The 16192-nt window shown below is 42.0% G+C and overlaps 1 protein-coding gene across 15 annotated transcripts in view; it reads left to right on the forward strand.

The window, feature by feature from the left end:
- The first annotated feature begins 9229 nt into the window (after window positions 1-9229).
- Window positions 9230-16192, forward strand: part of FBXL2 (F-box and leucine rich repeat protein 2) — a 91813-nt gene continuing 84850 nt past the window's right edge. For all 15 annotated transcript variants that reach the window (XR_014064577.1, XR_014064575.1, XR_014064580.1 and 12 more), the window contains exon 1: window positions 9230-9306. Coding sequence is in view for 6 of the 15 variants with exons in the window: in XM_081527114.1 (XP_081383240.1) it covers window positions 9304-9306 (3 nt within the window). In the remaining 9 variants the exon portion in view is untranslated. The remainder of the gene's footprint in view (window positions 9307-16192) is intronic.

Consider the following 16192-nt stretch of genomic DNA (forward strand, 5'->3'; position numbering starts at 1 on the left):
TAAAGAGCCTCATGATGAAAGTGAAAGAGAGTGAAAAAGTTGGCTTAAAACTCAACATTCAAAAAACTAAGATCATGGCATCCAATCCCATCACTTCATGGCAAATAGATGGGGAAACAATGGAAACAGTGAGAGACTTTATTTTCTTGGACTCCAAAATCACTGTAGATGGTGACTGCAGCCATGAAATTAAAAGATGCTTGCTCCTTGGAAGAAAAGCTATGACCAACCTAGACAGCATATTAAAATGCGTAGACATTACTTTGCCAATAAAGTTCCGTCTAATCAAAGCTATGGTTTTTCCAGTAGTCATGGATGGATATGAGAATTGGAGTATAAAGAAAGCTGAGCACTGAAGAACTGATACTTTTGAACTGTGGTATTGGAGAAAACTCTTGAGAATCCTTTGGGCTGTAAGGAGATCAAACCAGTCAATCGTAAAGGAAATCAGTTCTGAATATTCATTGGAAGGACTGATGCTGAAGCTGAAGCTCCAAGCCTTTGGCCACCTGATGCAAAGAACTGACTCATTTGAAAAGACCGTGATGCTGGGAAAGACTGAAGGTGGGAGAAGTAGGGGACGACAGAGGATGAGATGGTTGGGTGGCATCACCGACTTGATGGACATAAATTTGAGCAAGCTCGGGAAGTTGGTGATAGACAGGGAGGCCTGGCGTGCTGCAGTCCATGGGGTCGCAAAGAGTCGGACACGACTAAGCGACTGAACTAAACTGATATGCATTGATATCTGATATTTGTTTTTCTCTTTCTGACTTACTTCACTCTGTATGGCAGTCTATAGGTTAGTCCACATCTCTGCAGATGGCACAGTTTTGTTCCTTTTAATGGCTGAGTAGTATTCAATTGTATATCTATACAAGAGATCTTCTTTATTCATTCCTGTGTCAATGGACATTTAGGTTGTTTCCATGTCTTGGTTAGTGCAAATCATGCTGCAGTGAACACTGAGGTGCATGAATCTCTGAATTACAGTTTTCTCTGGGAACATGCCCAGAAACAGGTTTTCTGGTTCATATGGTAGTTCTGTTTTTAGTTTTTTAAGGACTCTCTATACTGTTGTCCATAGTGACTGTATCAATTTACATTCTCACCAACAGGGTAGTTGGGCTCCCTTTTCTCCATACCCTTTCCAGCATTTATTGTTTGTGAATTTTTGATGATGGCCATTCTGACTGGTGTAAGGTGATACCTCGTTGTAGCTTTGATTTACATTTCACTAATAATTAGCATGTTGAGCATCTTTTCCTGTGTCTATTGGCCATCTGTATGTCTTTGGAGAAATGTCTATTTAAGGCTTCCCATTTTTTGATTGGGTTGTTTGTTATTTTGATATCGAGCTGCAGGAGCTGTTTGTATATTTTGGAGAGTAATCCTTTCCCAGTTGCTTCATTTGCAAATGTTTTCTCCATTCTGAGTGTTGTCTTTTCACGTTGTTTATGGTTTTCTTTGCTGTGCAAAAGCTTTTAATTAGGCACCATTTGTTTATTTTTGTTTTTATTTTCTTTGCTGTAGGAGGCAGGTCAAAGAAGATCTTGCTGCTATTTATGTCAAAGAGTGTTCTATGTTTTCCTCTTAGAGTTTTACAGTGTCTGGCCTTCAGTCATGAATTTGGTTTAAAGTTAACTCATGTTACTTGGGCGTGTATGTGCCTACCAGAAATAAATATATGTTCTCTAGAGGAAGAATATATCATTCTGGGGAACAAATTAGTCTACAAACAACTTTGCAAGTAGATATCTGATCTATAATTAAAACAAAACAGGCACATGAGGGATGAAAAGGAAATAATAATGAAAACCAGCAGAAACAACAGATGGTAAGAAGAGAAGCAGAGAAACCAGATATTGGAGCTATCAGATTCAGGGCTTAAAATATCTATTCGTTAAATTCAGAGAGATAAAAGACAACTGTGAGAAATATGTCAGAGTACTAGAAACTATAAAAATTAAAAAAGGTGAAGTCTGCCACTAAAAATTAAAATTGACATTAAAAGCTCAATGAGGGTCTTCCCTGGTGGTGGTAAATGAGAGTCTCCCTGCCAATGCAGGGGACACAGTTTCGATCCACAGGCCACGGAACAACTAAGCTCGTGCACCACAACTTCTGAGCCCATGCTCTAGCAACTACTGAGCCTGCGTGCCACAACCCTGAAGCCCGAGTGTCCTAGAGCCACACACTGCAACTACTGAGCCTGTGTGCTGCACCTGCTGAGGCCTGCACACCTGGAGCCTGTGCTCTGCAACAGGAGAGTACACCACAGTGGGAAGCCTGTGCACTGCAACCAAGAGTGGCTCCACTCAGCACTAGAGAAAGCCTGCACGCAGCAACAAAGAACCCGTGCGACCAAAAATAGCTCAATGAATGTTTTTAACAGCAAACTAAACATTGATAGGGAGATTTAGTGAACTGAAAGCTATTTTGGAAGAAAATATTTAGAAGACAGCATAAAGAGACAAAAGGAAAAATATAAAATAAAGAAGTAATAGATATAGAAAATTCTGTGTGAAGATCAGTCATATGATACCTTAAGTGCAAGAAGGAAAGTAGAGGAAGGATGTGGCATATTCTAAGAGATTATGGCTGAGAGTTTTTCTGAGCTGATAAAAGATATCAAGCCACAGATACTTGAAGACATACAAAGCCACATGGGATAAATACAAAGAAAGTTACACCTAGGCACATTGTATATTTTTGACTCCTTTGTTGTAGGGCAAGTTATTAATTGCCCATATAAGTGTGGGTTCAACTCTGGGCCCTCTATTCTGTTTCATTAATCAGTGTGTCGGTATTTGTTCTGGTACCACACTGTTTTCATCATTGTAGCTTTGTAGTGTAGTTTGAAATCAGGGTGTGTGATTCCTACAGCTTTGTTCTTCTTCCTCAAGATTGCTTTGGCTGTTTGGAGTCCAGGGGGCTCCATCTCTGTTGCCAGCCTGATGGTGGGTGGGTAACCCCTGGAGATGATAGGCTAAAGGGAGGACTCCATAATGGTGCTTGACAGCATCAGTGTCTCATGGTAGGACAAGCTCCTCAAAATCTCTCAGATGCTTTCTGCCTGTTTGGGAGGTTCTCCAAAGTCAGCTAATGGATCTGACCTAGTTCAGTTCAGTTGCTGTTATGTCCAACTCTTTGCCACCCCATGGACTGCAGCACGCCAGGCTTCCCTGTCCATCAGCAACTCCCAGAGCTTGCTCAAACTCATGTCCATCAAGTCGGTGATGCCATCCAACCATCTCATCCTCTGTCGTCCCCTTCTCCTCCCACCTTCAATCTCTCCCAGCTTCAGGGTCTTTTCCAATGAGTCAGTTTTTCGCATCACGTGGCCAAAGTATTGGAGGTTCAGCTTCAGCATCAGTCCTTCCAATGAATATTCAGGACTGATTTCTTGAAATTGTTTTCAATTTCAGGATCTGACCCAGGCTCCTTTCAAATTACTGCCTCTCAGTTGAGACCTGGAATGTGTGAGATTTTCTTTGTGCCCTTTAAGAGCAGAGTCTTTGTTCCTTACAGTTCTCTGGCTCTCTTCTGCAAGCTCCATTGGCCTTCAAAGCCAGATGTTCTGGGAGCTTGTCTTCCTGGTGGAGGACCCCAGGCTACTGAGCCCAATCTGAGGCTAGGACCCCTAGCTCCTTGGGGAGAACCTCTGCAATTGTAATTATTCTCCCATTTGTGGGTCACTTACCCGAGGATATGGGTCTTGACTATACTGCATCTCTGCCCCTCTTATCCATCTCATTGTGGGTCTTTCTGTTGTGAAAATCTTTCTTGCTAGTCTTTAGTTTGTTCTTATAGATCAGTTCAGTTCAGTTCAGTTGCTCAGCCGTGTCCGACTCTTTGTGACCCCATGAACTGCAGCACACCAGGCCTCCCTGTCCATCACCAACTCCCGGAGTCTACCCAAACCCATGTCCATCGAGTCGGTGATGCCATCCAGCCATCTCATCCTCTGTCGTCCTCTTTTCCTCCTGCCCCCAATCCTTCCCAGCATTAGGGTGTTTTCCAGTGAGTCAACTCTTCTCATGAGGTGGCCAAAGTATTGGAGTTTCAGCTTCAACATCAGTCCTTCCAATGAACACCCAGGACTGATCTTCTTTAGGATGGACTGGTTGGATCTTCTTGCAGTCCAAGGGACTCTCAAGAGTCTTCTTCAACACCACAGTTCAAAAGCATCAATTCTGCTCCGCTCAGCTTTCTTCACCGTCCAACACTCACATGCATACATGACCACTGGAAAAGCCATAGCCTTGACTAGATGGACCTTTGTTGGCAAAGTAATGTCTCTGCTTTTAAATATGCTATCTAGGTTGGCCATAAACTTCCTTCCAAGGAGTAAGCATCTTTTAATTTCATGGCTGTGTAAATAGTTGTGATTTTGGTTTGCCGATGGGAGGAGGTAAGCTTAGGGTCTTCCTACTCTGCCATCATGGCCACCTTGGCCTTAATCATCTTTTCATATGCTGTTTGCCATCTCTATATCATTTTTGTTGAAGTGTCTGTTCAGATCTTTTGATCATTTTTAAATTGAGTTGTTTGTTTTCTTATTGTTGAGCTTTAAAAGTTCTTTGTATTTTGGATATAAGTCCTTTATCAAATATGTGTTTTGCAAATATATTATCCCAATCTGCAGCTTATTTTTTAATTGTCTTAAACTACTTTAATTATTACTACCTTTTTCTTCTGGCGTGCTGCAATTCATGGGGTCGCAAAGAGTCGGATACGACTGAGCGACTGAACTGAACCTTTTTCTTCAACATGTGATGGGCTGGTGAAGTAATTGGTATCCTTACATACTACTGGTGGGAATATAGACTGGTGCAGGCTCTTTGGAAAATAGTCTAGTAGTTCATCAAATGCTGAAACACAGTTACCATGTGACCCAGAAATTTTACTCCTAGATATACACCCTAGAGATACACCCAATAGACATAAAAACATGTGTCTGTATAAAAACATGTTCATAGATATTCATAGCAGCATTATTCACAATAGCCAAAAGATGGAAACAACTGAAATGTCCATCAGTGGACAAATGGATAAGCAAAACTGTGTGATATATATCCTTTCAAGGACTATTCTTTGACTATAAAAAGGAATGAAATACTGATAGATGCTACAACTTGGATGAATCTTGAAAATGTTGTGCTAAAAGAACCCAGCCATTAAAACAGAAGCTCAATTATTGTGTGAATACATTCACATAAACTTTTAGAAAGGGAAATCTATATACTATACAGTGGACTATTATGCAGTGTTTAAAAAGAAGGAAATCTTACCATTTGTGACAACATGGATGCGCCTCGAGGATATTATGCTAGTTGAAAGAAACCAGACACAGAAAGACAACTACTGCATGATCTCACTTATAAGTGTATTCTAAAATAGTCATACACACAGAATCAGAGAGTGGAATGGTGGTTATCAGGGGCTGCAGGTAGAGGGAAATGGGGAGATGCTGGACAAAGGGTACAAAATTTCAGTTACACAAGATGAATAAGTTCTGGATTGTTAATGTGTAACAATGTGAATATAGCTAACAATGTTGTATTGTATATTGACATTGTCTTAGAAGGTAGATCTTAAGAGTTCTCACCACGAGGAAGAAAGAGAGGAAGAAAGAAAGTAAGGAAGAAAGGGAAAATCGTGGTAATTATATGAGGTAATGGATATGTTAATCAACTGAATTGTGGTCATTATTTCACAATGTATACACATATCAAATCATAACACTGTACACCTTAAATATGTCCAATATTAAGTTGTTAACTGTTGTTCAGTAGCTAAGTCACATCTAACTCTTTGAGACTCCATGAACTGTAGCGCACCAGGCTTCCCTAACCTTCACTGTCTCCCTGAGTTTGCTGAAACTCATGGCCACTGAGTCAGTGATGCCATCCCACCATCTCATCCTCTGTCACCCCTTTCTCCTCTTGTCCTCAATCTTTCCCAGCATCAGGGTCTTTTCATGAACATGAAAAGCATCTCTCTTGAATCTCCAAGAGCACCAATTCTTTGGTGCTCAGCTTTCTTGATAGTCCAGCTCTCACATCCATACATGACTACTGGAAAAACTGTAGCTTTGACTAGACGGACCTTTGTTGGCAAAGTAATGTCTCTGCATTTTAATATGCTGTCTAGGTTGATCGTAACGTTTCTTCCAAGGAGCAAGCATCTTTTAATTTCATGGCTGCAGTCACCATCTGCAGTGATTTTGGAGCCCCCCAAAAATGAAGTCTGTCATTGTTTCCACTGTTTTCCCATCTATTTGCCACGAAGTGATGGGACTGGATGCCATGATCTTAGTTTTCTGAATGTTGAATTTTAAGTCAACTTTTTCACCCTCGTCTTTCACTTTCATCAAGAGGCTCTTTAGTTCTTCTTCGTTTTCTGCCATAAGGGTGAGGTTATCTGCACATCTGAAGTTATTGATACTTCTCCCTGCAATCTTGAATCTATCTTGTGCTTCATCCAGCCCAGCATTTCTCATGATGTACTCTGCATATAAGTTAAATAAGCAGGGTGACAATATACAGGCTTGACATACTCCTTTTTCTATTTGGAACCAGTCTATTGTTCCATGTCCAGTTCTAACTGTTGCTTCCTGACATACATACAGAATTCTCAAGAGGTGGGTCAGGTGGTCTGGTATTCCCATCTCTTGAAGAATTTTCTACAGTTTGTTGTGATCCACACAGTCAAAGGCTTTGGCATAGTCAATAAAACAGAAGTAGATGTTTTTCTGGAGCTCTCTCACTTTTTTGATGATCCAGCGGATGTTGGCAACTTGATCTCTGGTTCCTCTGCCTTTTCTAAAACTAGCTTGAACATCTGGAAGTTCATGGTTCACGCACTGATGAAACCTGGCTTGGAGAATTTTGACCATTACTTTGCTAGCGTGTGAGATGAGTACAATTGTGGGGTAGTTTGAGCATTCTTTGGCATTGCCTTTCTTTGGGATTGGAATGAAAACTGACCTTTTCCAGTCCTGTGGCCACTGCTGAGTTTTCCAAATTTGCTGTCCTATTGAGTGCAGCACTTTCACAGCATCATCTTTTAGGATTTGAAATAGCTCAACTGGAATTCCATCACCTTCACTAGCTTTGTTCATAGTGATGCCTCCTAAAGCCCACTTGACTTTGCATTCCAGGATGTCTGGCTCTAAGTGAGTGATCACACCATCGTGATTATCTGGGTCGTGAAGATCTTTTTTGTACAGTTCTTCTGTGTATTCTTGCCACCTCTTCTTAATATCTTCTGCTTCTGTTAGGTCCATACCATTTCTGTCCTTTACTGTGCCCATCTTTGCATGAAATGTCCCCTTGGTATCTCTAATTTTCTTGAAGAGATCTCTAGTCTTTCCCATTCTATTATTTTCCTCTTCCTCTGTTTCTTTGCATCAATCACTGAGGAAGGCTTTCTTATCTCTCCTTGCTATCCTCTGGAACTCTGCATTCAAATGGATATATCTTTCCTTTTCTCCTTTGCCTTTCACTTTTCTTCTTTTCATAGCTATTTGTAGGGTCTCCTTAGACAACCATTTTGCCTTTTTGCATTTATTTTTCTTGCGGATGGTCTTGATCCCTGCCTCCTGTACAATGTCACGAACCTCTGTCCGTAGTTCTTTAAGTACTCTATCAGATCTAATCCCTTGAATCTATTTCTCACTTCCACTGTATAATCATAAGGGATTTGATTTAGGTCATACTTGAATGGTCTAATGGTTTTCCCTATTTTCTTCAATTTCAGTCTGAATTTGACAATAAGGAGTTCATGATCTGAGCCACAGTCAGCTCCCAGTCTTGTTTTTGCTGACTGTATAGAGCTTCTCCATCCTTGGCTGCAAAGAATATAATCAATCTGATTTCTGTATTGACCATCTGGTGGTGCCCATGTGTAGAGTCTTCTCTTGTGTTGTTGGAAGAAGGTGTTTGCTATGACCAGTGGGTTCTCTTGACAAAATTCTATTAGCCTTTGCCCTACTTCATTCTGTACTCCAAGGCCAAATTGCCTGTTATTACAGGTATTTCTTGATTTCCTGCTTTTGCATTCCAGTCCCGTATAATGAAAAGGACATCTTTTTTAGGTGTTAGTTCTAGAAGGTCTTGTAGCTCTGCATAGAACCGTTCAACTTCATCTTCTTCAGCATTACTGGTTGGGGCAAAGACTTGGATTACTGTGATATTGAATGGTTTGCCTTGGAAATGAATAGAGATCATTCTGTCGTTTTTGAAAATGCATCCAAGTACTGCATTTCGGATTCTTTTGCTGACTATGATGGCTACTCCATTTCTTCTAAGGGATTCCTGCCCACAGTAGCAGGTATAATGGTACAAAAAGAAATCTGGTGCCCTTCAGTTATTATCTCTTACCTCCACCACTCCTCCCCCAGCTGTAAACAACTAGCGATCTACTTTCCATCTCTACAGATTCTCTTCTCCTTCACAAGGTTTTTTGGTTTTGATTGTTGAGGACTGTAGTTGTCCATTTGTTTAGGGAAAGCAAGAAACCTGGATCAAAAGTCTTACTGGGACTGTATTAAGTGTGGGATGTCTATTAGACATTCAAGGGGCGATGTCAAATCAGCTGTAGAGTATGTCTCTTCATAGACTTCATGGGCTAGTAAAGTTCCCTTCAACCATACTAAAAGCATCCAACAAGTTGCAGAATGATTTAATAAATTAATGTACCATAAATGTTATGACATGAATTAGCAAGCAAGGATACTTTTTAATTGAAAAAAGTAGATTATAAAAGTGCATAGGGCTTGCCTCCATTTCCAGGAATACAGCGTATTATAATATACATTTTGTTGGAATGCAGATAGGCTTGGAAGCAGATAGGCTAGAAAAAACATTGGTTACACCAGATGTTGGGATTTGGCGTGGTTTTATTCTACTTAATTCGTTATTGTTTAAAGTGTCTCCAATAATAATGTGTTACCTGTGTTAATGCGTTTTTTAAATAGGATAAATTAAAAAGAGTCTTTCCCAGCAGTCTGAGGCTGGTTTATCTGTAAGATGAGGGGTATCAAGGTGACTAGGGTGTTGAGGTACCATATGCAAAGGAGCAAAGGCAGTGAGGCCCCGCACAAGACCGAGGTGTGGGGGCGCGGAGGGGCGGTCCAAAGGCCCCGCCCCTTATCGTCACGTGCTCACCGGCAGCCTATGGCCGCCTCCGAGCCCACCTAGGGGACGGGGCGGGGCGCCCAGCTGTCGTCACCAGGACAACGGGCGTTGCCGGCGCCTTGTGACTCGGGGCTGTGGGCGCGCTCGCGGTTCTTCGACCATGGTGAGTTTGGGGCCCTCGCAGCCCGGCCACCAGGCCCTTCCCCGCCCGAGCTGTGTCTCAGCGCGGCCGCCTGCTGGTCTGGGCGGGCGGCGCGGGGGTCGCCGAAAGGCCGGGCCGAGGCCTGCGGGGCTGCCGGGCAGGGCAGGGCTGGGCGGGGCCGCGGGAGGGGGAACCCTGGGGCAGGCGGAGCGCCCGCCCGCTGCCCGGGGCCGGCGTTCTGCCGAGAGTGCCGGGGTCGCTGCGTGGACCCAGACCCGGCCGGCCGCCGGACAGCGTAATGCTGTTTCGCCCCAGCGAGCCTGATAAGCTACTCAGAGAGGGTGTGGTTAGGGGGAAAAAAAGGATTTGTATGAATATCATGTAGCATGTATAGTCATATTAATAGTATATTGCAGTCTACGTGCTTCCTGTCTCTTTTTTATGCAATTACGTACAAATAGGTATTTCTTTGAAATTCATCGTTCTGACAGGTTTCTATAGCGTGTGGAAATTTGAATTTGTAATTTTGGAGATTCCTCACTCCTTTTTAAAAATGGGGCATTAAGGTGGCGTTTTTTTCTGAGTGCAGCACCCTCACTCGGATTTAATTCCTAATTAGTGCGTGGTAAACCCTTTAAATCATTACCTTTATTCAATAAACTTGAGACTGGGCATCCCACCTGGTTCCCATTAAGCTTGTTTTTTAAGACCTAACTCGAAGACTCGGCTCAGGTATTGGCTTGAATAGGCAAAATTTAGGGAATTGCCAACCGAAGGTATGAATTCTCCAGAAGCCTCCAAAGGGTGTGCAAGAAGAGCAGAGCTGGATTGTCTGCTTGGGGACACACCTTTGGTGTTGAGTATTTGCTAGAGGGTGGGGGTGGGTAATAGAAAACGCTTAGTTCTGAGAAACAGTTTTTGTAACTGTTAGTAGTGTTGCCTAGATTTGCTGCTTACCTGCAGGGGTTAGTGGAAGAGCTGATAAACTGAGAGTGCCCGGTGATCCCCAAGTGCCGGTAAGGCTTCTAGAGAGAGATGCTGCCCTTTGGAGTCTTGGCTGTCTGTGTCTTGTCTTAGTATCTAAGCCACTAAGAGAACGTGGATGATCTGTGTCTCATTGACCCTGGAAAAACAACTGCCGGCTGTGTGACCTGTTGATAGCAGGAAAAAAAATACCCGATCCCCCACAAGTAACAGCGGTGCCTTCTTTAGTCCCTGCGTGTTTCAATTCTGAGTTGCTTTAAGTGAAAATTAATGGAGCCAGAAGAGTTTCAGGAAATGAATTTATAAAAATCCAAGTGTTGTAAATGTTGCAGCGTCTTACTTTTTACATGTAATCCGTGAGAAAGCTCTTAGAATTCTAGCAAGGGTGAACATTCAGGAGTTACAGTTTCACAGCTTTCTCTCTGAGGGCTCGTATTTCTCCTTTTCTCTTTTCGTTCACCTGTTCCATCCTGACCCACGGTCCACCTTGATTCACTGTTGTTAAATTTTAGAGTTTTATGTACTCCAAAATAAAAGCATCTTACTGTACTTGTGTACTACTGGTTGCTTTGCTAAACTTAGAAATGCTTTGGTTTTTATCTTTAAGCATTAAGAATTTAATTCACGGGAGGAATTTAAGCGAGTGGTAACCTGATGCCTAGGCTCCAGGGTAAAAGGGGAGTGGTTAGTGTAGAGGGAGGATAAGGAGGCTGCTTCTATAATCCCCCAAATGTATTCCATATATTAACATTCAGTTCAGTTCAGTCTCTCAGTCGTGTCCAACTCTTTGCGACCCTTACCTTAAATGCTTGAATCTAAACATACCGCTTTAGCATTTGATATTTATGACTTTACATGTGAATTTTTCTTCAGGGACTTCCCTGGCAGTCTAGTGGTTAAGACTCCATGGCTTCCAGTGCAGGAGATGTGGGTTTGATCTCTGGTCGAGGAACTAAGAAGTTTAGTTGTGCAGTTTTGACCCCATGGACTGTAGCCCACCATGCCCCTCTATCCTTGGGATTTTCCAGGCAAGAGTACTGGAGTGGGGTGCCATTTCCTTCTCCAGGCAATCTTCCCAACACCGGAATTGAACCCATTTCTCTGGCATTGGCAGGTGGATTCTTTACTGCTAAGCCACCAGGAAAGCCCTAAAATCCACATGCCGTGCAGAAAAAAGAAAAAAGAATTCAATTAAGCCACTTGTTTCTATTGCCTTTAAATGATAAATGACAGCTGACATTTATTGTGTACATTTTATGCGTGAGACATTTTTATAAGCACTCTATGTGTCTTAAGTAACCATCACAACAACCTTACACGGAAAATACCGTTTCCACATTTTAGAGATGAGGAAATGAGGCACAGAGAAGTAAAGTAACTTGCCCCAGTCACCCCGTCAGATTTCAAAACCAGGCATCTTGTCTCAGAGCCTGCTTATGTAAACGTTGGATTATGCTATAATGTATGGTTCTATGTTCCCTCCAAATATATGCTATTTTTCTGTTAGGAAATGAGTTTTCTCTCTTATTTGGATTTTAATGTTTTGCGCACTTCTGAATATTTGTCTTTTGTGCTTGGCACTCAGCTGCACACTGTTGAACAGAGTAGGCATGCCTGGCCTTCTCTCTGCCTTTTCTCTCTCACACAGATGAAGAGGAATCAGTGATGACAGATTATTGGATTAGGGTTCATACTCATGGCTGTAATAGCATTTAAAGTTTCTCCTGTCATTTCAGTTTGTGTTCGGGAATTGGCACCTGCTTTCTGTGAATCACAAAGACCGGCTTTTTTTTTTTTTGATTGACGTATAGTTGATTTACAATGTTGTGCCAGTGTGACTCCGTTATACACACATATACATTCTTTTTTTTAAATATTCTTTTTCATTATGGTTTATCCCAGGAGACTGGATCTGGTTGCCTGTGCTGTACTGTAGGACCTCGTTGTTTATCCATTCTATGTATAAGCATACACCTGCTAACCCCAGCCTCCCACCCCAGCCCTCCCTCAGCCCCCTCCCTGTGGCATCCACACGTTTGTTCTCTTATGTCCATGCGTCTGTGTCTGTTTCCCAGACAGGTTCATTTGTGTCGTGTTTTAGGTTCCACATAGAAGTGATACCATATGGTATTTATCTTTCTCTGATTTATTTCACTTAGTATGATAATCTCTAGGTCTATGTTGCTGAAATGGCATTATCTCATTCTTTGCTATGACTGAGTAGTAGTCCATTGTATACATGTACCACACCTTCTTTATCCATTCATCTGTAAATGGATATTTAGGGTGTTTCTGTGTCTTGGCTACTGTAAATAATGCTGCTATGAACATATTGGTACATACATCTTTTGAATTACAGTTTTATCTGGGTACATGCCCAGGAAGTGGGATTTTTGGATGATATGGTAATTCTCTTTTGAGTTTTCTGAGGAGATATCCATAATGTTTTCTATAGTGGCTGCATCAACTTACATTTTCTCCAACAGTGTAGGAGAGTTTCCTTTTCTCCACACCTTCTCCAACATTTGTTTTGTAGATTTTTTGATGAAGGCCATTCTGACCTGTATGAGTTGATACCTTGTTGTATTTTTGGTTTACATTTATAATTAACGATATTGAGCATCTTCTCATGTGTCTGTTGGCCATTTGTATGTCTTGTTTTGAGAAATGTCTGTTAAGGTCTTCTGCCCAGTTTTCAGTGGGTTGTTTGTGTTTTTGTTGTTGAGCTGTATCAGCTGTTTGTGTGTTTGGGAGATTAAGCCCTTGTTGGTTGCAGCATTTGCAAATATTTTCTCTTGTTCCATAGATTGTCTTTTCATTTTGCTTATGGTTTCTTTGCTGTGCAAAAGCTTGTGAGTTTGATTAGGTCTCATTTGTTTATTTGTGTTCTTATTTCTATTGCCTTGGGAGACTGACCTAAGAAAATATTGTTATAAGACCAGCTTTTAACATAAAGACATTAAACTTGAAGGATGAGACTATTTTTAAAAGTAAAATTTTATTTTCTGAGGTTTTTTCCTAATAATCCAGTTCAGTCGCTCAGTCATGTCCAACTCTTTGCAACTCTGTGGACTGCAGCACACCAGGCTTCCCTGTCTATCACCAATTCCTAGAGCTTGCTCAGACTCATGTCCATTGAGTTAGTGATGTCATCCAACCATCTCATCCTCTGTCATCCCCTTCTCCTGCCTTCAATCTTTCCCAGCATAGTTTTCATTTATTTTAGTTATATATTCTAAAATTGTTACAAAAAGACATCAGAAAGCTTTAAACTTTAATTCATATGGATCAAAATATATGTTGGATTACCTGTTGTCATCAAGTTTTTGTTAACTGCTTTCCACTTTAGGCTGTAAGGCAGATTTATTTTTTGGAAATATAAAACAGCATTGTATCATAGAATTTTTCCATTTTAATTGATTTCGTTTGGATTTCTCCCAATGTTGGTCTTTCTGTATTTGCCTGTGGTTAGGAATTCTCAGAGGTGTTGAGAAGCAGAATAAAGTGTATTTTGCAGTTTTGGTCTCTTTGCCATCACATGGTGTAGTTAGGAGAGCTTATATAATGAGATCTTTGTTAATAGATCATGGCAACAAGTTTCTCTCTTATTAATTTTCCTACTCTGGACAAAACTGGTCTCCTTTTTGGCTGTACTAGGGTGAGGGGGTACATAATTTTTAGTAATCGTAACAATAACTCCCTTTCATAGAGCCCTTCCACTGTGTTCATTTTTAGGCTGATCACTTCACATTTATCTCACTTAACCCTTCTAACATCCTTGTGAGATTGACATCATTGTACTTACTTAATAGGCCCAATTGTTTAGACAGTTTGCCCAAGGTCACATAGTTGGTGAGTGACAGCCAGGATTTGAACTCAGTCTATCTCTAAAGTATGGCATTTTAAGCATTGCACTGTGGCCTCTTCCCAAACTAAAGACTGTGCCTGGCACCTGGCGTGCAGCTTTTCCAGTTCTCACTGTGGCCCCTGTAATTGTGTCTTTCCATTAAATTTTCTGTCCCATGGTTTTCTGTCCAACAGATATTTGTGTATCTCAGTATCTGCCAGTCTGTTCCAGGCAGTGGGTATACAACAGTGAATGAAATGGGGAAGGCTCTGGCCTCGTGGAGTTTACATTCTAGTGGTGGGAGGACAGATGATAAGCATATAGATAAGGTGGTGAGAAGGGCTTTGGAGAAAAAGCTGAGTAAGAGGAAGTTTTGAGGATGGGTGAGTGGATGAGAGGAGGGAGGGCTTGCTTTTGGCCGTGCTGAGTCTTAGTTGTGGCCTGCAGGCTCTTTAGCTGGGACAAGCTAACTCTTATTTGTAGCATGTGCGATCTAGTTCCCTGACCAGGGATCACACCTGGGCCCCTTGCGCTGGCAACTCGGAGTCCTAGCCGCTGGACCACCAGGGAAGTCCCGGAACTTACTCTTTATGTTGGTGGAAGGGAAGGTGTCTCTGAGAAGGTGACATTTGAGCAGAGGATGTGTCATGCGAATGCCTAGGAAAGACCATTTCAGGAAGGGATACACGTGCAGAGGTCGCGAGGCACTGTCTGGTGTATTGGAGGAGCGGCAAGGAAAACAACCTGGAGTGGAGTAAGAGGAGCTCGGCAAGAGGGAAGACCAAGTTAGTCAGGGAGACCAGATTGCTTAAGACGTACAAGCCATTTAAAGGAGTTTGCCTTTCCGTTTGAGGGAAGAGGAAATGATTGATAGGGTTTAAGGAGAACGGCAGAGTATGACACTTCATTTCATAAAAGGACCATTCTGTCTGCTCTGTGGAGAATATACGTGAGGTTGGAGTGAGGGGAGAAAGGACAAGAACAAAGGAAACCAGAGAAGACTTCTTTGGTTCAGTCATCCATCGGGTTGGCTGTGCAATAGAAAGGCAAATGAATAATGGTTCAGTGATCTGAGTCTGAGCAAGAGTAACACGTTGTCGTTTGCTGAGATGAAGACTACGGGAGGAGTAAAAAGGGATGAAGAAAGGAGTTGGTTTTGGGCTTGATAAATTTGTGATCCTTATTAAACATCTAAAGTGAAAGATATCTAGAGACACACAGTTATGTTTTCAGAAACAGTGGGATATTTTTAAAATGCAAACTTAATTGAATCTTGAAGTATTAGATTTGGAAGAGACTGAATTTTTTTTAGTACAATCCTTTCATTAGAAGTGCTGAGAGGTCGATTGCCTGCCACAGAGTTAAGTAGCCTTTACTACCTATTCTCCAGTACAAAGAACACTTGACCTGGAGTCAGGAGATACAAGTTTATACTGTAGTTTTTCTTTCTTTCTTTCTTTTTTTTTTTTTTAGTTCTAAACCTTGGGTAAGTCATTTATCTGCTCCAAGTCTTTCTTCTATCAGAACAGATAATAAAGACTTCCACTGTTAGGATGTTGAAAGTTGCAAAAATTAGACATTGCTGTTTCTACCCTAATGATGGGAAAAGGTTGAGAAGCTAGTAGATTGCAGTTCTCTAAAAACCCTCCAGAGAGTTGAGGTCACAAAGAAATGTAAATCAGTTAAAATTCAGGATGTAACGTGCCCTTCCCAGAAAGAAGGAGACACATAGGTATTTTTATCTGTGGTGGGGTCGGCAGGAGGAAGAAGAGTCAGCTATAGACAGCTCTTGGAGAAGTCAGTCAACTTTACTGACTGCTCGTGGGCTGGAGTGACAGCTGGAATCCTGAGGAGCCCCAGCCGCAGAGCAAGGCGGCACCCATCTCTCTCTCCCTTGGGTCTTCGCTGAGTGCATGGATGTGGACAGGCGCTGGACGCTGGGGCCAAGGGAAGAGAGTGCAGGACCTTCCTGAGGTGGACGGTGCCTGCTGAGGGCCAGGGTCAGGGCAGGAGAACCAACAGAAATCTCTGAGGCACTAGGGGCTTTCCCCAAGGATAAGGCGGGGCTACCATGGA

Source organism: Giraffa tippelskirchi, chromosome 9, assembly GCF_054371585.1.
Source record: "Giraffa tippelskirchi isolate mGirTip1 chromosome 9, T2T-mGirTip1v1.2.pri, whole genome shotgun sequence".
NCBI classification, from domain to species: Eukaryota; Metazoa; Chordata; class Mammalia; order Artiodactyla; family Giraffidae; genus Giraffa; species Giraffa tippelskirchi.